This window comes from Aythya fuligula, chromosome 1 (assembly GCF_009819795.1).
Source record: "Aythya fuligula isolate bAytFul2 chromosome 1, bAytFul2.pri, whole genome shotgun sequence".
In the NCBI taxonomy this organism is placed as follows: Eukaryota; Metazoa; Chordata; class Aves; order Anseriformes; family Anatidae; genus Aythya; species Aythya fuligula.
Window position 1 is genome coordinate 153,476,048 of NC_045559.1, and position 24,761 is coordinate 153,500,808.

The window sequence follows — 24,761 nt, forward strand, 5'->3', positions numbered from 1 at the left end:
TATACTTAAAAGGTGAAATTAAGATATCATTTACCTTAACACTGGCAGACTGAAGTCAGAGGGACTACAGGAAGTAAGAAAGTACTTCTGGAGAATGAAATAAATAGAGTGCCTATTCTGAAAGTCACATGCAATTTTTCTGCATAGGTTAAAACTTTTATCATGACAGATCATAAACTATAAAGTAGCTCTTGTGTCTATCAGAAAATTCTATTTTGTGTGTGAATTTCATGTCTTATACATGAGGACAGATAGAACTCTTTTACTGCATTATTGGAGACTTATCAAAAACAGGATGCTTTTTTCTTGAGAAGATGAAAAGTACAGAGATAAGCAGGGAAATAAAGACTGAAGTTTTAACCAATAATATTTTTGTGTGGTTATCAGAGGAATGTAATAATTAATCTTTTAATCACTCTGAAGATTGTGTGAAATCATAATATCTCATCTTTTCCAGCCTCAACCTGCCATTCTTGATCTGAATTACAAACAATAAGAAAGGAGATGATTTAATGAGCAACTTTGTCATGTTGCCATTTTGCCTTAGTCAAAGGCAAATGTCTACTTTCACCTCTAAACTGAAATGGAATAGACTTATGTTTCAGCTATGCTCACAGCTGAGGCAAACACGCATGGAAAAGTTAGGGTTATTTTAAAGCTAGAACCGTGGTGTCTTCACATTTTCAAAAAGGCATAATTAAATACATACTATTAAGAAGAAACAAACATTTGTTTACTAGGAAATAAAATCGGCGTCGTGAAGAAACACACTTGTATGGCGAGAAATATGAAAAATAATAAAGTAAATCCCAAGAGAACGATTGCAGTCACAATGGTAATAGGTATGCTCTTATTGCGAAGGAAAAAATGTCAGCACGATTTCATCATACTCAATAAATAGGCACTTCAATAAAGTATATATTTACACTGGCTTTCTGAATGCTAGGGCATCACAAAGTAGTATGGCTTTATTACAATGGATGGAAGATGGCAACTACTTAGAACCCAGTGCCAACATGGATTATAACAAATCCAGTGAGTATTTTGTTTTTCAATTATTCATAGAAAATTTAATCCTGATTAAGTATCCTTGGGCAGGAATTCATGGGTAGTTGATGACTGAAACCAACATTTATTTGAAATGCTTCTGTTAATTTAATCTGTGTATATGGCTTAATTATGATTGAATCCTCAGTGTAAGAGAAATGAATTATATCAGGATTAAAATTCTAGTACCACATCACCCATTCCATTTTCTTTGCCTTTTTTTTTGTGAGCCTGCTGTTTTAATTACCTTTATGTTACTATATCTTCTAAGCCTCAAATATTGTTTAGAACTTTACTGGGTGAGATTTTTAGTTACATTTATTTCAAAAAAAGGAAAATATAAACTCTATTTCCATTCCCATTAAAATTCTAACCAATATGAACAGTAATTGCAAAAAATGCTTTTCTTTTACACCAATACGAAAGAAAAATTTCCCACGGTTAGTTGTAAACATTTATATACGTTCTTAGTGGACTCTCCCTCTTTTGTTTCCCCTTTTATCCCTATACATAAAATGTATTTTTTTCTAAAGCACAAAAATAAAAGAACTTGTATTCGTCGTTATGCATCACACCAATTTCACAACTGGCCTATTTCAGACTTGTTGGAGCTTGTCGACATTTTAAGAACTGCATTTTATAAGACCTTCAAACTTAGTATTGATACAAAGCAGGAATATTTTTTGTGGCTGTGAATGGGAGAGAAAAGAATTATTGTACTTTTCTGTGACATGGCTCAGCACCATGTGCTACCCACATACCATCTTCAGGAAATGATTCAAATTATGGATTTTTCCCACTCAGCAATACTTGAAACAGATTAATCTAAGGACTGTGTCAGACCAAAGGTCTGTGAAGTGCTCTGATACCACCAACCGGTTTTCCAGTGAAACCGATGTATCACATACCTGTGACATAAATACCTGCATGTTTGGGTCATTATTGCACATTTATTACATAACGTATTCTTCCTAAACATCTCAGAAGTGATGTCGATTTTTATGTCCAGAGGATACTGTTAGTGGCAATGTCACTGATGATAATGAAGACACTTCCCAATATAGACTATGAGAGAGAAAAAGTCTGTAGAGGATAACCATGGAGATGCTCTGACAGAGGATAACACCTATGGTAATAATCTAAAGAAAAAAAAAAAAACAAAGAAGGGAAAAAGTAAGTGAAAAACAAACCCAAGTACATTTTTACCAGCACATTATATAAGTGCTTGAAGTTTAACTTTAAACCTTTTAATGCTGCTGCAGTTACAAAAGATTTGAATGTGAACCTCAGGTCCAGGATTCATGCTCTCACACCTGGATGTTTTTGAATCTGTAGATAGCCCTGGGCAAGTCACATAACCCCTTCTGGCAGTCTCTGTTCTGGGGAATTTCAGGCTTGCAATTCACCACCCATGCAGTTCCACAAGCAGAGGTGATGTTTAGATATTCTATTCTTACAACAAACAGAGATGAATAATAAAAAAAAAAAAGCCTGAAAACACTTTGCACTAGCACAGTCATGGAGCTCTGATGGTAGTCATTTATCAGTCTCACTTAGACCTCTTTTCAGAGCAAGCCTCTTGATCTGTAGAAGATGTATAACGCAGTTCTTATCAAACCCATAAAGGTAACTACTGTTTCTGAGCAAGCAGAAGTCTGAATTGAGGTACAGAGGGTCTTTTCAAATATGCATTTTTCTTCCCCAAATATGGTATTCATTGATCATGTATTCCTTTATTATATTTAAGTGCATTTAAATAAGGAAAAACACAGCTAAATTGTCATAAGGTAGGAACTGGAGCTGCACACAGTGGTTAAACTTTCTCAAAGTTCAAGAGCAGAGCAACTGTAACCTCCCTTCAGTAAACTCAAACTCTCAAAATATTGCAAAATTTCCTGTACTGGTCCCAATTCTAAAGATTGCCCATCCTACCCCAATGATATTTTCACCAAGAAACTACTAACAAAGAGACTTTTGGTTGATCTAAAGGAGTTCTTTTTTTCCTCCCAAGTTTAATTCTTTACACAAAAAAAATCAAACACAGTATTTCAGGTACTATACTTTTTAGTAGAATGTTTTCCCCCCTCATATATTCCCTGCACAAATAAAAGCTTATTTTTTTTTTTCTGAAAATATTTGCATACAAATGCACAGATGGTTATAACCATAAAGAAAAGCAGCAAACTCTACCCTGGAATGAAGTAGTCAATCACCCGAGAATAGACGTGCACTTTATCTGAACATGGCAGGCTCCACACACTAGTTCTCCAGTTTCCAATATGTTTAAGCAACCGAGAAACCCAATGAGTCCACTTTTGTTTTTAACTGTTTAGAGCTTACAAACCAAACTACACATTTGGATAGATCTCTTAATCTAAAGAATACAGTTCAGCTACAGGTTCCCTGACCTATTTAGCCACATAAAGCTTTTAAATGCTGAAGACTAAAAAGCAAACAAAAAAAAATCCACTGATTTATCTTTCTACTAGCTTTGTTAAAAGAATCCCCAAGGTGTTTTTAATTAAAAAGCAAACAAGCAAACAATAAAACAAAACACCCCCTCCACATTTTCCTTTGACTTAACCATCTCCCCACCCCCCCTTAGTCTAGAAACGATTACCCTTAGATGATTCAAACCCAGTATGCCTTTGTAAAATATGACTCACATTAGCATCAATAAGAGCTGTGTGACTAAGACTTTTCAAGTTGCTTTGGGGTCATAAGATTAACAGCCTAAGAGCATGAGTTTGCTAACAAACAGTGAACATGAAGAACAACTACTATTCAAATTCCATCTCTTTTATCTTGCCTGTACATACCTTTTCTCTTTGATATTCTCTGAATATTACAGAAACGGTTGCAAGACATGGGTGGCACAAAAACCAGAGAATGCAGGCCTGAAAGAGAAGAAGAGTATAAGTTATAAAATAACTATACGCCAACTAAGAAGAAAGAGATGACAGTTAGAGGAACTGCATTTACATTTCTGTCTTTTTTATGAATCCATTGTTTAATTTTCAATCAACAGAGTGAAAACCACACAATGAAAGGTGGGATTTCTGTTTAAAAAAGCTCTATACTCCTTGTCAAATTAAAATGACTGCTCAGAGCATGATGACAGAGTGCAATTTAATCAAATCAGACACTTAAATATTAACTTTCATATGGAGGAAAACAGTTTAGTGCTTCAGTCGACTGCGTGCCACAATTACTTTTACAGCAAAAGGGATCAACTTCTATGATGTAACCCATACTTTGGCAAAGGTGATATAGAACTCCCTTTTCAGTGTGCTTCTCTCCACTGTGATGATCTGGTAAAGACCCGCAGCCAACGACAAGGCTAGGCAAACTCTGAGGCCAATAAGCAGTCCACTTGCTAAGCCATGGTGTGAATGGTAGCTGTGGTGATTAGTATCTTCAAACTGTTCCCAAATTAATAAAAGGCTCTGGAAAAGAACAACAGCAATGTACATTTAGAAAAAACGAGGTTACATTAAATGCCGATTACCCTTCCCATGACAGATCAAATTATCAGCACAACTGGCCATGTTACAGAAAATAACCCACAACCTAGGCTGAGTTGCTGCTTTGGCACTACCTATTACTCCAAATGTGACTGGCAGGAACAGGGTTTCATTTGTTGCATTCGGTAACTTTTAGAAAGTTTGACAAGTTAAAGTTTCCTCTCATTTGGGTAGAAGGAATGCAGCATTTTAGCATAAGTTCCAAAATAGTCATGTAGTTAAACAGGCAGCCTACTCAGCAGGAAGCCCACTGAAACGATTCCACTGAGCTACAGGGAGGTGTCTCCTTCCACTTGGGATCCACAACCTGTAAAGCTTGTTTCAAAGGCAGGCGACTACGCCTTTTCTTTCAAAATCCTAACAGGATTCACTTTTCCTTTTAAAGATGGGGAAGTAAGAGGGTGGTGCTGCTGCCCCTTTTATACAATAGCCCGAGGGCTAAAGCATTCACCCAGGTTGAACTTAGATCTCCCACAATTCCCGTCTTTGCCTAAAGGATATCCAACTCACATCTCCCACCTCCTTGGAGAGAGCCCTAGCTGCCAGGCTATAGGCTGTTCTTGGGTGGGCCACTCTCCACCTCTTCTATTGAAGCCGTGCCATCGTGGAGAAAAGAATTCAGAATCAGCTAGGTCAGAAACTGTGAGCGAGCTTGACTCTGCAAGCAACTGGCTTGGAAACCTCCTAGGGACTACGAAAGGCAGCGTCACAGGTTCCAAATGCTGTTGCAACACCTGGACAAGCACTCCAGCCAACAGATAATACACAGAAGATCGTAATCCTCCTTAACTCCCAGAAAAATTGCATCGTCTTCCTTGCTGTAGAACTCAGTGCTGCAGGAGGACTGTGAGAAAGAGTATTGACAAATTTTCTAAAGAAAAACAGACTAAGAGATGCCTATTTTCCGAATCTTAGTTGAATAGAAAGCAGGCGCCTACTTGTAGAGTTGGGTCTTGCCGAATAAAACCTTTTCAAGAGTAACATTACAAATTAGAATACTCATAAAGTTTAGACTCCCAGAAGCATGTAGCAGATGAGTGGCATTTGAAGAACTGAATATACACTGGAATCCAGTCCACCTACTGCAGACATCTAACTTGCACTTAGGTTTCAGGTGTCTAATAAAGCAGGCTTTCTGAAGAAAGGTAGTCAAATTTGATTTATATGAGCAAAGTAGCGCTAAAGGCCTTCAGAAGGAGACATTGTATGCCTCAATTTAGAAATCTAAATTAGTCAGATTCCTTTCTGAGCAAATTCAAAGGCTCTCTAATTACATTAATATCATAAAGACAGAAAGGTTACTGATATAAACTTTTTTTTTTTAATGTGTAATCCACCTGTGCATTCCAAAGGTGGGTGTCCTTGAGTCTCATCAGTCGAGACTAGATTTTTTTCACTTGGAATATCCTTTGAGAGTACTCTCTCCTTTTTTCCTTCCCTTACTCGAGCCATGACACTGTGAGCATGACTGCTGCCACTTCAGTTACTTCTCAACCACCTGGATAGAAAATGAAAGGATGGGAAAGAGAGAGAAGTGTGAAGCACACATCCTGAATGTCATGGATTAGTAGTAAACCATCCAGCCAACTTCTTCAAACACTGCCACTATAATGCTCTGTTTCTGGGTAGCTCCAAGCAAACACCTTACAATGATCAAATTATTCGACTGAGAATCCTCTCAAGGACTATGACTGAAATAAGACTAAACTACTTCTGAAACCTTGAGATAGAACACAGTGTTTGGTGGAGTTGTGGCTAAAGCACTAGTTTTGGTCTGAAAGTGATGAATTCTCAATGCAGAAGCTATTTCAGTTCAGGTAGAATGTACCCACGCAACAACAAGGGTTTTACCAGTTGGAAAATCACTGCATTCTCCTACAGAGTATTTTGTTTTTTTGTAATTTAGGCATGGGAAGAGGCAGTCTTTAACATTCCTGGACTGGACATACACTCTCTGAGAATATTAAAAAGCAACAACAACAAAAAAACATAATCTCAGGAATCTTCCTGAGACTACCATGCAGCTGGGGCTGAAGAGATACAGACTGACAGATGAAGGTATGATAACACTTAAAGAAGAAATTTTAGGTAGACACAGAGCTACCTCAACCTTAAAGAACAGAGCTCATGAGGGTTTGAATTTTTCTTAACCTACCACTAAAAGTAACAGCAAGGAAGGAAGCCACTTTCATGAGAAGATGACAAAGAGCTGGAGTAAAGGAGTCATGAGAACAAAGTCCAAATCCTAATGGGAAAACAGCGTCTGAAAGCATGGTATGCTCTGGATGAGCCCTTTAAAGAATGTAAATCGTGCAGACAACACAGAAATCAGTTGAATAAAGACTGTAGTGACAACAACGTAAGATCACATAAGTCCAGCTTCCTTCAGCTTCACTAGGTTACTACAAGAAGCAGAAGGCAGAAGCATCAGAGGCAGAAATGGACCTGTCAGTGCAACACATGAGAAACCTGGAGAAGGTGAACATGTGTCACTGCTCTTCCTGTGAGCTGGAACTGTTCTCACTCACTGGAGAGAAGCAGTATTCTATAAAAAAGAAATCTGTGCTGTGGAGTGTTTCTAGGTTACAACAGATGAGGCAATATGTTCTCAGTGAAGGGAGAGCTCTCACTGACAAACTTGTTCTTGAAGTCAAAATCTCACTGGTTGGCCATGCCTGAGGAATTAAGGTCAATGAGCCCTGACGTCCCTCACCTTATCCACAGAAAGACACATATCTACTCACTTAGCTGTGATATCAGGAGTAAGCTGAAAGAACACCCAGACACCAACAAGCTCAAGCTGAAACTGGACGCATTTTTTTGTTACCATTGAGCAGAACTACGTTTCAGCTCTGGGAAGAAATCAGGGTGAATATCCTACTTGTTATCCAGCAGAACAACTGTTGCTCAGGCTGTCTACGAAAGAACTGGATGAGCTGGGTAGGTGCACAGCTGAAGAGCTGACTCACACTAGCTATGTCCAACATTAAAGTCCAACTGCTTCTCCATTAAATAAAGGTGAATGACCATCTCCTTGTTTACATCATGCACTGTTTGAAATGCCTGACAGCACCTGTACGTAGTTCTGACTTATCTTGGTTCTCCAGTGGACACCACTGCCCAGTCCTGGTCTCCCTCAAGCTGCTGGGAAAACTTTGCTCCGGTCATCATCTCGATGTTCCAGTTATACAAGTCGGACCTCCACATCTGCACAACGAAGAACCAGACAGTTGTCTCTTTTGTCAGAAGGAAACAATTACGGTAGAACCCCTTCTCCTCCTTGCTATGCCAACACTGACTGTATGGCAAGATAACATATCAATCTCCAGCAAGAGCAGGTTCACATGGGACTGATCATCACAGAGAGATAAGGGGAATGGGGAAGCAAAAGGGAAATGAGAAGTGGCAGCAAGGCAAGGCAGATCAACCAGCTGCTTCAAACTGTATCTAGTACTTGGGTATCCGGTGTCATGAACTTCAGCACAGCAAAACATGCTTCAGATCTGAGGTCAGAGGCAGAGTTCATTCAGAGCACACCTTTCGGGACATAGCGAAGAACCTCTGTGAAGCACGGCTTCTCACGCATTAAGATTCAGTATGCATTTTGATCACAGCCCTGAAAGCTGAAACTGTTCAGATCTATGTGATAGGAAAGGCTTGTCGTCACTAAAAAGTTTTGAACAAGGTTTGTGCCTCAGCAGCAAAGACTGGAATCTTTAATGAATGCGGAGTGGCCAGGAATCTTTTGTTCTGAGGATGAACAAACACACACCCACACAAAAAAAAGAACAAGTTAACCCAAGGGGAGATGATAAATGGTAGGCTTGTCCCTCCCTTTGAGATGCTACCTCTTCATAGCCACAATGACCACAAGAGATTTGCTGGCTAGGTGGCAATGTCCACCCTACACCGATGGCAACCTGTAAGCACAGCCCAGGAAATTGCTGGTGTTTGCGAAAGAACAAAAGGCAAGAATTAATACCGTCAGTACAAATAGGAACAACAAAAAAAAAAAAGGCAAGCAATGCTGAGTAATTTGAACTAACTGCAGAAAAGCAGAGACAGATAGTTTGCCAGTCAAAAATGCTTATAAATTCAGGAATAAAATGGTTTCTCAGGCTGTCTGCTTGCTTGACCTCCCTGGTGATGAGATGAGAGCAGGTAGTGTAGAATGTCAATAAAACTAACGCGGTTCAATCTCTATCTGCTGCTTTAAGGTAACACAGGTGGTTTCCAGTACCCTCTACAACAATCCCGAGAACACCTCTGATGACCCACGTAAGTCTGTCCAGTCTCTGAAAGGGGAGAAGCTAGCTCTCCTATAAGACATTTTGGGAAAGAGCAGGTTGGAAAGGATGTTATTCTAGGTTTTTTATCATAAAAGTGATCATGTTACAGCAGGTATGATGCCCACATCAATCTAGACCAATGAACAATAAACTAATCCAGAGAATGAAATCTTGAGGCCACCACCTTTGATGTGGCCCGGGATCTGCTCCCCTGAGCTCAACAACCACATTTGCTATTAAGGGGAGGAAAACTAGCAGAAATTTCTATGTACTGAATTGTGTGATGAAAAACACCCTCTCTAGAAAGGCCAAGGGTACTTTTGGTGCCAGGGAAACTTTGCTGGAGACAGCAGACAGTGAGATGGACTGCAGAACCACCCAGGCAACGGCATACTCTGACATCCATACTCTGTTCCTACAAGGCTCCTCCCAAACATATTCCCAATGGTACTGAGAAGGGAGATGTGGTAGAGATGTACCTTCACGGTGACAAGTAAGACAGCCAACTTTGTACTAATCCTCCAGTGGTGCTCAAATAGCCAATGTAAATATATCATGGACCAGTACTGAAAGCAGAATATATATATGATGCCTGCCCCATTTTTTTTTTACCACAGCTAAAAAAAGATGAAGCTGATGATACTGAGTGCCCTTTCTATGTATAGTAAAAAGGAAACAACAACAACAAAACTTTCCAGTCTCAAGTGACAGAGCACTAACACACCCATATGCATGTACCAGTGGAGAAGCATGAATAAAATTAAATACTTTAGAAGTCTTCTTTACTACCAGCATGTAAAATTTCTGGTGCTAGACGGGTGTCAAAGTACGGTGGAATGAAACTATCTTTAAATTTCAACAGTCCCATTGACCTTAATAGGCTTTGGTTTATATTCTTAATTAGCAAGAATACTGTCAGCTCCCAGCTACTCTTAATGTTTTAGCAGTCCACTTATTTAGTTTGGAAGCAACACTAATTACAGACATTACTCAAATGGCACAAAATCTTTAGTATAATCTCTTCCTCATTACTGTCTCCAGTTTCTCCCTGTTCTTCTCATTCTCAGTGGCTTTCAAATCCTCTTGTCTTTATGCTGTGATTTAAAAACATTTGTTTACAAAAGACACCACCAGGGTTGGATGATCTCCATTACAATTTACTTTTAAGTTACTGGTTTACTTGACTTTCTAATTTATATTAATAGAAAATATTTGAATGAAATTATGTGTCAGACCATTTGTTTATTTGCAAGAACAATTCTGCAGCACATGAACCTTTCAAGAATTGCCTTTTATTGACTGAAAAGACTCTTACACATTCTGTTTGAGTGGTTCTAAGAAAAGGACGGAGTCTCAACTTTTTTTGGTGACAGGAAGATTGCTGTAAGAATTTCTCTCTCATCCTTCTTCCCATGCTGCTTGTCGTCAACCCCAATGTTGTAGTTCACAAACTCCTACTTGTACTGATTACAGCTATTTATAGGATGACACTACAAATCAGATTGGTAAAATGATTGTGCTGAAATCTCCTTTTTATTTTATTTTTCTCCCATTCAATCTAGATCATTCCATTGATCTTGTTTACAGTGTAATACTATGAACAATTGGCACAACCTGGAGTTTGAAAAACTGTGGGAACTTCTTAAGTGGTTTTACTGCTGAACAAAAATATACTGTGGAGCTACACCTTAGATTGTTAAAGTAAAGAGGAGGTGTTGTTACCTATTAGACATACTGGGTGCACATTATGCTGTGGGTTTTGTTTTTTTTTTCCCCAGTCTTGATACTCCCTCCCTCATAAAATATTGAAATTAGTTGGTTCACAGTTCTGTCATACTTAATAGCAGCTGTATATTTCAGTATAAGAATGAATATAAATACAAACCTGTGTAACAACAACTACTACAGCAATGCCAGTAGATGCTGGAGTGGAATCCCATTGAAGAGGTCTGCTATGAGATTTCTTCATTCTGCCTATTGTCCAACCCATGCACAGACTCAACAATAAATACAGCATTTGTATCTGAGAGACTATGTCACACACTATTGAAAACAAAAGGAAAATATGTAGGGTCACAACAACTACAACAACAACAAAGTATTTTTTTTTTTTTCTACAGCAAAGAGAAACATTCCATATATCTGCAAATAAAGAACAGATATTTATGCCTTGGTATCACCTTTATTCATGATCTTCACAGTTTGACTAGCTGATGTCGCTTTGCTAGAAAATCTGGATTTTTTGGCCATTTTTAAATGACTAAAACTTTCCTCTCCTTATGTTGCAATTCTGCAATGACATGGGCAGTGCGCCACATCCTTCCAAATCCCACTCCTGTTGTGTCCAAGAAGTCTAGGCTCAGGAGTCCACCTGCATAAATAGACTTATAAATGCCACATGACTAAAGTCATATGTATGTTAATCACACTGCAAATATGAAACATGATGAAATGAACTCCTTTCTTCATTCCACAAAACTTTTATTCAAAAATCAGACAGTGGCATTGTACTTTAAATTAACTGCGTTTTGTCTTAAGGATAGAGTAGCTTGCAGTAGAAAGCACATTTAGGACAAATTCCACACTCAGATACTTAAAGGGGAAAACATAATGACTAACCCTAGCACAAACTTCATTTGGAGCAATAATCTGTCTGTATTTCATTTCATTAAACGCAAACTCCCTTTGCCTCGTTTCACTGTGTCCATTCTTTTGGCTCTGTTTGGGAACAATTAACACGTACTCCATGAAGTTACATTCTTAATCAGCGTCTCGAACTTGTGTTTGAAGCTGTATCCGAATAAAGAATACTTTAAGCTAGAATATATTAAAATCTTTATTTTTCAACCCTGCTGAAATACTACTGACATTAGAAAGAACTGAACACTTCTTCTGGGGTGTTGTTAGCTTTAGAGTCAAGTTTCTGACTGAAGCTTATTGAAAGATTTTAAAGTTAGTGCACGGACTTGAGTGTACAGTGAGTACAGGCTCACTTTCCTAATGCAGCAGAGATGTATAAGCAGCTTGAGAAATCAGTTCTTACATTATGTAAATTTCAAATTTGTTACAGAAATTAGAGATGGGCACTACACACTTTTTTTGTTCACTTGATTAATATTTTAGTTCATTTAAATTTGTTCTGTATTTGATGTTTCCACTAATATTATCAGATATAAGATAAATATTTCTATATCACAAAAGTAAAACTTCTACTTTTATGAAACAACTGGAATGTATTAACAAATAAATATACTTTCACATTTACTAGAAATACTGCAATACAAAATGCTGCTCCTGTACAGAAATTAATATACACACAAGGGATGTGTGTCAAATGAAGATCAGCTACTGTATTTCCCTGATGGTCAGCAGTACTAGCAAAATATGGATATAAAACAGATTTAAACATATTACTCATGGGATACATTTGGTATTCTCATGCTTTATATAGTTACACCTAACATATTCAGGCACCTTTGTCATTTAGGAAATGTCAAGAGCTTTTAGTAAATACAAACTTTAATAAAATGAACTGGCATGGTTCTGTGACAAAATGATCTTGGAATTATTTTACAATGCTAGCTACGGAGACATAGAACTCCGTGGAAAAAAAACACAAAACTGTTCTGCGAGCTCAAGGCATGCCAAACCAGCATCACAAATTCAAGCTACAGAAGTGACTGAACGAATCTGGATACTCTAGAGAGCATTCAATCATTCATTTTATTTTCTGTCACTCCTTAAGATAACCTCCCTGTAAGTTATAGCCAGACGTCATCTCTCAGTCACATCTTGGATACAGACATTGCTCTGCTTAAGCGTGGCAACAAAGCAAGTGGATTCCCAGACAAAACGGTGTAACACAAATTTTCAGCACTGTTTTTAGTGTTTGTTACCACTTACATCTTGCTTGAAAGCAAGAAGAGGCTTTACGGTTGAGCAAAATTTTGAAAATGACAATTGTATGATATTTTTGAAAATGACAATTGTATGATATCCAGGATTGATATAAGGCCACATGCTACTGAACTGATTTTACCATATATATATATATATATATATATATATATATATATATATATATATATATATATATATATATATATATATATACACACACACTTATAAAGCACCTATCACCACATTGATAAACATTCTTTGGAACCACTCGGATGGCAGGGGCTGAATAGGGGTTGGCCTGAACATCTTTTTCAGCTGTTCAGCAGATATATTACTTGACTTTTCACGTTTCGATCTTATCGAAAGTTAAAGCATCACTATTTGAGATGTTTTAGTATTCCAGAACTATTCATGTGATTTATGTGATTGTATGATTGACTTAGGTGATAAATTCGACTTTGTGTCAGGTTTTCATACATGGAAAAGACAAAATAATGGTAGAAAAAGAATAATTGCTCAATGTAGTATCTGGACAGGTTTCCAGAACAAATTCTGGCCCCACTGAAGTTAATGAAAATTTTATAATTTACCTAGGATTTCTGATCCTATGCAGGAAAAATGGTAGCAGTTTCCACTTCCATACTATACTTGCTATCAGCTGTCCTTCAGAGCTGCAATTGACACTGAAGCTTTCCACATTTCCTTCTGCTTTCTTGCTGTTTAGGGAACCACAGATTTTAAAAACAGTGGGAAACTCTTTTAGCTGAATCACTCAAATTCAGATAGTGATTCGAAAATACTAATTTATTCTTAGTAACCTCTGTTTTAAGCAAATAATAGTGTGGTTTTCACCACAATACATGCACAGAAAATCTAAGATGCAGCTATTTTCTCTGAAGTTCTGGTTGTGCAGTTAACACTGGATTTCTCAGCAGGGAGGAGTTATGACTACCTCCATGTTCTCCACTTAATTTCATTTCAGAAGATCAGAAGACAAGAGGGAAAATTTATTAACACAGTTGCTGGAAAGGCTGCAAAGACTCGCTAACTCAAATGCTTAAAACAAGGAGGAGTGTCAATTACTGTGGTGCCAAGTGCCATCAAGAGGCTGTTAATTCCAACTGCAAGTTTCTGAACTAACTCTATGAAGGGAAATATTTTTCTATGTAGGTTGCTACTCTATAATGCTATTGCACTATCATAGTACTACTTTCTTGAAGTGCTTCAAAAGCCCAATCAAAAAGGCAATGTATTAGCTTAGAAAAGATCATCCATTGCCTCAAATGTAAATTACGTGGAAAAAAAAAAAAAGCAACAAAGCAACATTAGATCCTGAAGAATCCAGTAAGAACAAACTAGTGCATTTTGGCATTTTACGTATGGGTGTTATAAGAATTCCGTTCCAACGAGAGCTAAGAATATCCATTCAGAGTGGAGAAGAATGCTTTGGTAACATCAATTTTTAACATAATAATTTTTGCATCACTCTAATCTTATCACTTGTGCTGTAAAATACTTTTTTCATTATAGTCCACATTAAATTTGCTAATAAAATGACACACTCCTTAAAATTTGATTAAGTTTTCCAAAATGCTTCAGCACTCTAGATCATTCTAAGTCCACAAAACTCTTTGACATATTCAAACTTTTACTCACTTGATAGGTATGTATTTAAGTACTTGTAGGATGGAATGTTAAAACAATAAAATCTTTTTAAAAATCCTAAACAACGTTACAGTTATAGAGCTTTAAATACAGTTACTTTAAGCATCCGGATTAAATCCTGTTTTTCAGAATAGCAACTTATAGTATTTCATGTTAAAAATACAGTGACATGGTACAAGATAATACAGTCCAACAAGATCATTCATTAGTGCATTACACAGATTAACGTGTAAGAGTACATAAAAACAGCAGAGAGGCATACTCACATTCTGCCAGAGTTCCCATAAAAGGTGCTCCTATTCCATCCTTAGAATAACTGACAAAAGAATAGAAGATGATCTTTTTAAGTGAGTCTTAAATTTGTGTTCTTCCTGATAAGTACATTTAGGCAATGATGGAGTTCTAAAAAGTTAGTCATACGCTTTGCCACAATCAGCACATGAAAGACCATGTACTGATCTTTAAAATAGCATGTTCTTCTAGTCTTAAGGTTGAAAGCAAATATAAGCAGAGATACCTTGAGAAATGGAGGTAGTTGGCAAAAGCTGAACCAGCCTGCAACAATAATGCAGTTGACAGCACCTTTAATACAGTATGCATAGGTCCACGCTTCTTAATTGTTTGCCATAGGGACTGTGCATATATGCAAGCAGTTAAGAAGTATGCTAGAACAAGCAGGAAAAAAAATTCATGTAATCCTGTGGGATAAAAAAATAAAAAATAAAGTTAGTTAGTTTTTACAAAGAAAGTCTATTACTAGCAGTAAATAACTAAAAGCAAGATATATTATTTATATAATCACTAGGGATTACTACGCAATCATCAAGCAAAAGTGATAGTAAAGAGAAAATATAGCCTATTTTATCCAAGAGAGTCAGTGACTTCTTCAGACAGCTGACTATCATTAGACCTGACAAAGAATTTTTTATTCAACAATACCTTTTCTGAGTGTAGGAGAGATTCTGTTCAAATACAGGTTGACATACTGTTTCTTGATAAACAGAAAATAATTGTAGCCCATCTGATCTGACACATTTATTAAATGACTCATTTTTAGCTATGTTTTTTTTGCTTTACTTTTTGAAGTCACAATCTGAGATTAGAGAAACCCAGGACTGTTCTATCTACTTAACCACTGGGTGTCACTCTTCCTCCACATAAAACAGCTATTCCAAGAAACACAGTTGACCAAGATTGACAACTTAGAAAAACAGCACAGGAAAAATGGACTTTTTTTTGCACCAATCTAAAAAAATGTGCAAAGTTTTTGATATTTACAAAACAAAAGTAGTCTGATTTTCAGTCTAGCAGGATTTTGCTAAGATGCTTCCCTGAAAACCTGGACCCTGATTGTTTTTTTTTTTTCTGTTGTCTTGAAACAGAAAAGCTACCAGAGGGTCAAAAAGCAAAAATCACTGAAAACTTCTGTTTTCCTTCTCCAGTCTTCTTTGAAGATACGTGGTGCTCACAGAATCAAACTTTGTTTCTGGCAAAACAACTCTGCTAAAAACTTTCAATCAGATCTAAAGCTGAAAGCAAAAGAGAAACTGTGGATGATTGGCTTGACAGCAAAAGGATTTGAGAGAAACCTGCACTGAAATATAACTAAAAAAAAAAAAAAATTTTTTTTTTTTTTTTAAATAGTTTCCTGACTTCTAAATCACCTAGAGTTGGGGAGAGACTCTTGGGGACATGAGCATGTTTTATTGGAGGGTTTGGTTAATTACTTCTGGAGTAAGACATTTTCTTCAGAAAAGTTAACAAAGTTAAAAAAAAAAAAAAAAAAAAAAAAAAAAGAAACGTAACTGCAAAAATGATTATATCGGTAGCGTATTGGACATTGTCTTCGATACCTCTGCTTTTTACGTTTTTTTTAGATTCCAGGGTAGATTTAGATTAGACATCAGGAAGACATTCTTCACTATGGTTGTGGTGAGGCCCTGGCACAGGCTGCCCAGAGAAGCTGTGGGTGCCCCATCCTTGGAGGTGTTCAGGGCCAGGCTGGATGGGGCTGTGGGCAGCCTGGTCTGGTGGGAGGTATCCCTGCCCATGGCGGTGGGGTTGGAACTAGATCTTTAAGGTTCAACCCAAACGATTCTGGGATTCTATGACATAGAAAATAAAACATATGTATGTTAATTTCAAGTACCTAACTTTGAAATTCTGTTTACCTGGCCAGCTGCCTTTAGAAATGCTATGTCTTATGTAAATGCTATGTCTTATGTAAAAAACCCTACTATATAAAACAATAAAACACTACCTGCTAGGGACTGGAAACCAGGCCTCCTTCACTCTCAAGGCAAAGATCCTAATCAGAAGGTTACAGTTTCAAGGTCTTTACTACACTTTCCTTATAGTCCACTTCATTTTTGAGAACTCTTCGTGGCAGGGGCACAACTTTACTAACTTAAGTGAAAGGTGACCTACTGGAACCACCTGCAATTACGCAGTTTTTAGTCCCCTCAAGGAAAACCAAACCAAACCAAACCAAACCAAACCAAACAACAACAAAAAAACAAAACCAAAACAAAACCAAAACCAAAAAAAAAAAAAAAAAAAAAAAAAAAAAAACAGAACAAAACAAAATCCACCAAGAAATGAACCTGGATCTTTTCTCTGACATGCTACTGTTCTAAGCTGCATACTTTAAGGGGAAAAAGGACAAAAATTATTCCCTAGAGATGCATAAGAGAGAGAGAGAGAGAGAGAGAGAAGAAATCCTTCTCAGTTCTTTGAAAAGTAGACATAGGCAAGTCTTTTCAGGATTCATAACAGTGTGGCTGGTTTTCATTCTGAATTAACAAAGGTATTCATTTGCAACCATGAAAGACATGGCATGTACATCTCAACTTATTTCCTTCACGGTGGCTCTAAATACCTGCACCCAACTCATTTCCACAGGATCACAGAATGGCTGAGGCTGGAAAGGACCTCTGGAGATCCTTTGGTCTAACCCCCTGCCAAGCAGGGTCACCAACAGCACATTGCACAGGATGGCATCCAGGTGGGTTTTGAATATCTCCAGAGGAAACTTCTAGAAGATTGACATCTCCTTGCTCAGCATGCAAGCTTTTCAGAGTTCTGCTTTACAGTGCTCAGAAACTTCATAAAAATATAGTGCAGAACTGCGATGGAGGTCTGTACACCACTTAAAGGCCACATGATATCATGATATCTTATAGACTGTTGTCTTTCAATTTAGACAAGAAGTGCTACTGGTACTATTGAGAGTAAGCGAATTAACTTTGAATGCACATCTGGATACGAAATTCACTAAACAAAAACCACAAACCATGTTTGCAGAGTAAGAAGCCAATTAAGAAGTTAAAGAGCCTGATCAATACGTAAGTCTAGAAAAACAGGCAATTAACAGTGCTACTTCCTTACAGATTGCTCTAAATGTTTCAGCGTGAAGATTTTCCTCCCTTCCGAAAGGAAGCTGCCATTGTTCCCTCTACATTCTCCTGAGACTGACAACAGAGTATACAATTTTTAGCACTACAGTTAGGCTAGATCTGGGTACGTTGGCTACATCTGTATATGAAGGCAGACTAAGCATATTCTTCCCATTCAACAGACTAAGTCAGTGTCATATGGCATAGGCCTCCCAGAGCAGCGAAGCTATGCACTGTGATGAAGCACACACTGGGTTGATTTGAATGACCAAATTGTCATAAAAATTGATATATGCATTTCTTCAGCTGCTGTCTTGAGTCACTTCTAGAAGTTTTTCTTTTCTTTGCAGGTGTAGAGATTTGAATTTGCATTTTTTCAATAAAAAAATGTGGACTGCCAATCATCTCATCCAGTCTGCAGCCCGTGCATAACGTACTTGGAAAGACCCAGACAGTGAACTGAAGTTGTACTGGCAAAATGTTTATGTCATGCATGAACTCATTGCACAGAATCAAATTTTACAAATTTCAGCTAAGGAATTCCACAAATTAAACAAATTCATTAAAATCTATTTACAACCAAGTGGAAGCTTACAAATTCAACAGGGAAAAAAACACTATCAAAGATATGAACACAATCTTTCCTTGTTTACTACATTTGCAATTAGACAAGTTTTGGCAAGTCACTCTAGAGAAAGGGAAGGATTTATCTGTAATGCCAGGAGATGAATCAAAGTTTACTCTTCTTTGAGAAAGTCAAATTCAGAGTAAGAGTAAGTATTCATCCCCCAGTGTCATGTTTTTGCAAGCACAGTAGGTACTGATTGGCTTGGCTGATCAGACCTTAACTTATTAATCTAATTTTAAGAAAAAAAATCTTACCAGATTCCCCTGCGCTAAAGTGATCTAATGGATTCCCTTCTGCATCTGGATTTAGTAAGACCATTTCAAACTGAATATCCTCGGTTTCAGAATAATTCTCTTCGCAGGTAAACTTGTCTACATAAAACACATACCATGTTTCCGGATAAGGAATCTGGGACACTGTCAGATTTTGCTCTGTGTGGTTCACAGTCACTTTGGAAGAAAACAAACAAACAAAATGAGTAGATAACTTGTTTAACTTGTTTTTAGAAGCCCCATCTTCAAATAAAGATAAGATTTAAATATACATCATCATTTACAGATTATAAACTACAAACAGTATAAAACAGTCTTTGTTTTGAAAGCAAACCACAACACCCGAGAGCAGACTTCCATCCTCAACTGAGGTTTCAAGTAGGTGCAGCCAGGCGTTGGTGAGGATGCGCACCATATTCCTTTTCTCAGCTTTTGGGTTTGGTTTGCTGGGACGGCTCCATTCCACCAGAAGCCACTAACTGCAAATAGTGCACGCCATGTTTAATGTACTTCCACCCTCTTGCACAGTATCACTGGGACTCTAGCTATTGTGTTTTGCCAACAGACACTCATTCAGTATGAAAATTACATTTGAAAATTGAATAGAGTAAATTTCACTAAGACATTTAGAGCATAGAACAGGTACAGCCACATGCAAAATTTGCCAAATTGGCGTGCATGCCTTCCAGGCACATATTTTACAGCATCTTCCCCAAACTGACATAGACAATTTCAATTGACAGTCAAGTACTGAGACCATTGTCTGGAAAAAAAAAAGAAAAGTATATTTCAAATCAATGATGTTTAAAACCAGCTACGTAGGACTGAAAAGTTTCATCTTATTTCTGATATTACCACTATTTTTCCTAAGGGCAACTGTTAACCAATACACAATCTTTCCAAAGTAAACATTTGCTGCAAATGAAGTTTGTGGCTCTATACATCAAGAACTGTACACTGATTACTGAATTAATTAATCAGTGTAACAGTGATCATTGCTAATCAGCTTAACCATAAATGAAAGCCATTTCTGTAGAAGAAATAATAAAATAATTACTGGACTGCTGATGAATTCATTTGAATAGTTTATAAGATGACAGTGGCTAAGGACAAGGAAAGAGAAAAAGTTTGTAAGGATTCTTCAAAACAAGTTGCTTTTATGCAAAGTTTTTTCTGTAAGAAAAAGCTGCAAACATACACACAAAACAATCCTTAGCAAACTCATTACCCTTAAACCTTTTTTGACAAAATTTAGAACTAATTTCTAACTTGAAGCCTACCTGTGAAAAACATTCATGCAATTTAAGTAAACTTGTTTCGAGTTCAAGGAGTTATTTTCTATTCTTTGAAAGCGTGAACTCATGATCAACAGTTGGATCCAGCAAGAAACATACGACATGTCCCTCTGCAGCAACTGTCACAAAATACTGATTTGGAAAACACATGAAGCAGACCAGAAAAAAAACATTCTGAAAAAAGCAGTTGCTTTGTGGAACACATGCTTAACATCAGGTACATTTCAGATCTGTGTATCTTATTAAGCAAATATACAAAGTGAAGCAGCTCCCTTCAAAAATACAACCTTTGTAAAAAGGCAAATTAAGGATTTCATATGCTGCTTAATTAAAAAGCAAGCTAGATGGCAGTTTACAAGGGGGCTCTACTCTCCAGCTGTACTCTCAGCTGAGATCTGGTATAGCCTTATTTGCATCATGACTAGAGATTACACAGCACGTTTAATCAGTTTTCCATCAAATCTGCAAGCTAACTCACGGGATAGGAAGTAAGCCAAAATGGAAATGTAATTGATTTTGCCCAAGATCAGCAAACAGATCCAACTCACCCTGTGGTCATGTGATTCCTACACACAGTAGAAAACAGCGAATACATTGCTGGGACAGACAGGAGTGAAGGATCAAATGCTGGTCTTTTCATCAGCACTTCATGCTTAGCTCAGCTCAAGTGTAAGGGAACTACATCCTTAGAAGTGACATCTGTATAAGATTTCGTAATGGCAATGCTCCAGGACATCAATTAGTTACTCTAGGGATTCTGGCTGCACAGAGGAAATATATTTAAAAGAGAAGCTGCATTCACTTAAGGTTATTAAATTTTATTTCTCAAAGGAAAAATCATGCTTTAAATTGGCTTTGTAATATTAGGATCAACAAATGGTGCAAAAATTGTTTTTGTATGTTTGTTCTCCAGTTACATAAAGGAAAACTTCAGTGTTTCACTTTCTTGTACATTCAGGTAGGTCCTCAAATTAAGCATTATCCTGATTAGCACATATTTAGTACTAAAATGTGTCTAACGTTTTGTACATCAAAGTTTGAGAGTTTGTGCTATCACATAAATGAAAATACTTTAATTTTGTTTTCTTGTCTTTGAAAATCCTAATTTTCCATGGAATTGAGAACAGTAGCCTCCTGACAAAGAAGAGGTGTTCCTCAATAAAAAAAGACAAGAGGCTAATCTACACACTCTGTACTGGTATAATTATAAATCCCAGTATTTATAACATCTAAATGGGAGAATCAGCGATGAACGTCAAATTACAAAATTGAAGAGTGAAAGAACATTAAATGATGATATAGGCAAGTTGTAAAATTAGGCAGCATTACTCAGACAAACAAATTTCTCAAGATGACCTTACAGACAGAAATGAAATCAAAAGTAATGATCATGATGTTGTGCAAGGGGAAGAAGAAAAAAAGAAAAGAGGGAAAAGGTTTTACTCTTTTACTGTGTATTTGGGATACATACTCCCATCTTACAAGAATTCACTTCAGAGTTTTAGCAGGCTTCACTGGTTTGCCTTTAAGTTGTTTTTTTTTTTTTTTTTTTTTTTTTTTCATTCTACTGCAAGGAAAGTGATAATTCTATCTGCATATCTGACTGTCTCAACAATTTACATATTCTAACTACTTCAGTTTCATCTTACTACAGTATTCTTTGCACATTTTTAACAATCTTTTTCAAGGAAAAGCTTGAGGTTTATAAAAAAAGAAAAAAAAGACTTTTACTCCAAGTGGAATTATAGGAAGTCTCTGTATTGAATGAGTAAATGAAAACTTCAACCGAAGGTGGATCTTTGAGTTGTGTGTAAATGGGAGCACTAGACTAGAACTTGGAAGTTCAGGTGTTTGCACTGAAGTCACTGTCAAGGACTGTTCGTTTTCAACTGATATACTAAATCACAACTTGCAAGCAAAGTCTTCTGAAGTGATGCAAACAAAGCAATTGCATTCCTTGTATCCATTTTTAATTACAGGAGGTTGAAGTCCTGCTTTTGCTTAAGTTGATGCAAAGTCCAAATTCACTGAAACACTGGGGTTCTAAATACACACAACTTAATTCATAAGGAGAGGAAAGCAGTAACTTACTTGTCAGTTGAGCTTTAGAGAATTTCTCTGTACAGCTGTGATCTTGGATACTGTTCTGCAGCTTCAGCCATTCCTGTGCTTGAAACAGGTGAAGTCTAGCTTCTTTTGTCACAGCTACTGCTACGTTGTTGATTCTGACACACAGAACAGCATGGTCACCTTGATATTTAAAAAATAAAATCAACTACTCTGCCTTGATGACAGTTACGCAAACAAAAAGCTAACACAGCAGAGATTTTTAAAAAGTAACACCTCTTTAAAAAGCTTCACTTTATTTCTAAAACTTTTACCACTACTTTCTATAAACATCTGTATACTTTCACAAACGAACTCTAGTAATCTCAGTAGTACAATATTGCATGCACAATTCTCTAGTATGGTACCTACACAAGCTTTCAACACAACCCAGATGTCATTAACCTCCACTTCAAACAGCCTCCCCCCATTTTTCCTTTTTTTTTTTTTTTTTGATTTCCAGATAATCTTTTTTTTTTTTTTTCCTTCATCCCATCTCTATTTTTATACACTTCCATGGCACTATTACAACCATCATGGAGTAGCTCTCAAGTCTTATACCTGAAGAACTGGACTAAGTGGATCTTCATGTTATTGACTGATTAGAGCTAAAACACTTGATTATCAGACAAATTGATAGAAACATACTCACAAAGAAAACCAGACTTCAAGAGTGCTCTCTACTGTGTCAGTCTACCTGTAGTCTGCATCTTGGCATAGTGAAATAATTTAGCCATTTTAGAACTAGCCCATTTGCTGTAACTTATTTTGTCTGTCAGTTCTATGATCCTCAAAATCATTGAGAAATTCTTTCATTATATAGTGCTATGGACTTCTTTAACATTACAGTATTCAAAATAAAAATACAGGACTTAACAGAGAAGAAAAAAAATCAGCACTGCAAGAGTCTAAATTTACTTCAATTTAAGCAAGTTTGGTATGTCTTTTAAACTGTCAGAGCAACCTTCTTTCCCACCTAACCTAGGCAGCAGCTGGATGTGCAGCTTCAAATAAGCTCTGCCAGGAAGGTTTGCCTATTAAGAGCAAACAGCAGTTCTACAATAAATCCCCCCAAAAGGTTATCTCCTGGGATCTGTAAAATGTTACATGGCTAACAGTTTACCTCAGTTGCTAATAAAAGACTCTGAAAAACAGCAGGTTCTATAAAATCCCCCATGCCTTCACTGAGATCTCCCAAAAGGTATAGTTGTAAATATCCATACAGAAGTAGGAATATTTCTAAAGAAGGATGTAACATCAACCTGCATAATAAAGTATAACTGAACACTTAAAGCCCTCATCCTGAATCTTAATTGTCCCCCTCTGCTCTGCCCTTGCGGGGCTCCACCTGGAGTGCTGCGTTCAGGTCTGGGGCCCCCAGTGCAAGAAGGACGTGGGGCTGTTACAGTGGGTTCAGAGGAGGGTTACTGAGATGGTCAGAGGGCTGGAGCACCTCTCCTATGGAGAAAGGCTGAGAGAGCTGGGGATGTTCAGCCTGCAGAAGAGAAGGCTCTTGGGGACCTCATTACAACTCAGTACTTGAAGGCGACTTATAAAAAGGATGGAGAGCAACTATTTACTCAATCAGATATTGACAGGACGAGGGGGAATGGTTTTAAACTAAAAGATGGGAGACTTAGATTTGCGGTTAGGAGGAAAATTTTCACCGTGAGGGTGGTGAGGCCCTGGCACAGGCTGCCCAGAGAAGCTGTGGGTGCCCCATCCCTGGAGGTGCTCAAGGCCAGGCTGGATGGGGCTTTGGGCAGCCTGGGCTGGGGGGAGGTGGCCCTGCCCATGGCAGGGGGGTGGAGCTGGGTGGACTTTAAGGTCCCTTCCAACTGAGACCATTCTGTGATTTTATTATTTTCTCAGATTTAAGCAAGGCGGTTTTTCTTCTGATCTATTTAGAGCACTCCCACATTTATCTCCTGGGACGCTGATAACGAAGCGCTCTCAAGCCGCCCCGCGAGCAGTCCCCACCCCTCCTGCGCCTCTCCCCTCGCTCAGCGTTGAAAGGTCGCGCCGCAGCCCTCCCTCCCCGCCCCTTATTTCCCCTCACCCCAGCGGCTGTCCTCCCCCACAGCCCCTCCGGCCCGGGGGCTGCCCGCAACCCCCACAAATCCCGGCAGCTTCCCGAGCCGCCCCCAAAGCCCCTTCTCCGCGAAGCGACGGGCAGAACAGCGCCCGAAGCCACCACAACGCCCCGCGACGTGGGCCGCCCCGACGGCCCTAACGCTCCTAACGGCCCTAACGGCCGCTCGCCTACCGACGTGGCGCCACCCCCCCCGTGCCCCAACCCAACGCCCTCAGCGGCTCCTACCGTGGAACTGGAAGCGCGCCAGGGGCCGCCAGGGCTGCAGGCGGGCGGCGGCGCTGACGAAGCCGCCCCGCAGCGTCTTGCCCCAGGCGCAGCCCCAGCAGCAGGCGCACAGCGCCCACAGCAGCCGCCACCGCATCGCCACGGCCCCTCACGTCAACTCCCGCCCCCCCCACAGCCGCCCCGCCACGCCGCGCCCCCCCTCCCGCTCCTCCTCCGTCCCCGCCCTGCCGCCTACTGGCCGCGCCCCTCCGGGTTCCCCCCGTTTCCTACGTGGCCGTTGCCTGGTTCAGCCGTAAGGCAGCGCAGCGTCGTAAAAAAAA

General features: G+C 38.5%; 1 protein-coding gene across 1 annotated transcript; it reads right to left on the reverse strand.

Moving 5' to 3' along the window:
* Positions 1 to 1,274: 1,274 nt before the first annotated feature.
* On the reverse strand, positions 1,275 to 24,577 carry GPR180 (G protein-coupled receptor 180). Its single transcript, XM_032187353.1, has 9 exons — positions 24,442 to 24,577; positions 22,107 to 22,265; positions 18,703 to 18,897; positions 14,943 to 15,123; positions 14,692 to 14,741; positions 10,746 to 10,903; positions 4,302 to 4,493; positions 3,867 to 3,944; positions 1,275 to 2,186 (listed from the first exon to the last, which is right to left on the reverse strand). The coding sequence occupies exons 1-9, from the start codon at positions 24,575 to 24,577 to the stop codon at positions 2,028 to 2,030; spliced, it is 1,308 nt and encodes a 435-aa protein (XP_032043244.1). The 3' UTR covers positions 1,275 to 2,027.
* Between the last annotated feature and the right edge of the window lie 184 nt (positions 24,578 to 24,761).

What these genes read in the sequence shown, in the direction of transcription:
- GPR180 (XM_032187353.1), bottom strand. Translation starts at nt 24,577, where the DNA reads ATGCGGTGGCGGCTGCTGTGGGCGCTGTGCGCCTGCTGCTGGGGCTGC. An exon ending in CTCTAAAGCTCAACTGACAA is followed by an intron (nt 18,898 to 22,106) that starts GTAAGTTACTGC and finishes TTTCTTCCAAAG; the next exon opens with TGACTGTGAACCACACAGAG. An exon ending in CTTTAGCGCAGGGGAATCTG is followed by an intron (nt 15,124 to 18,702) that starts GTAAGATTTTTT and finishes TTTATCCCACAG; the next exon opens with GATTACATGAATTTTTTTTC.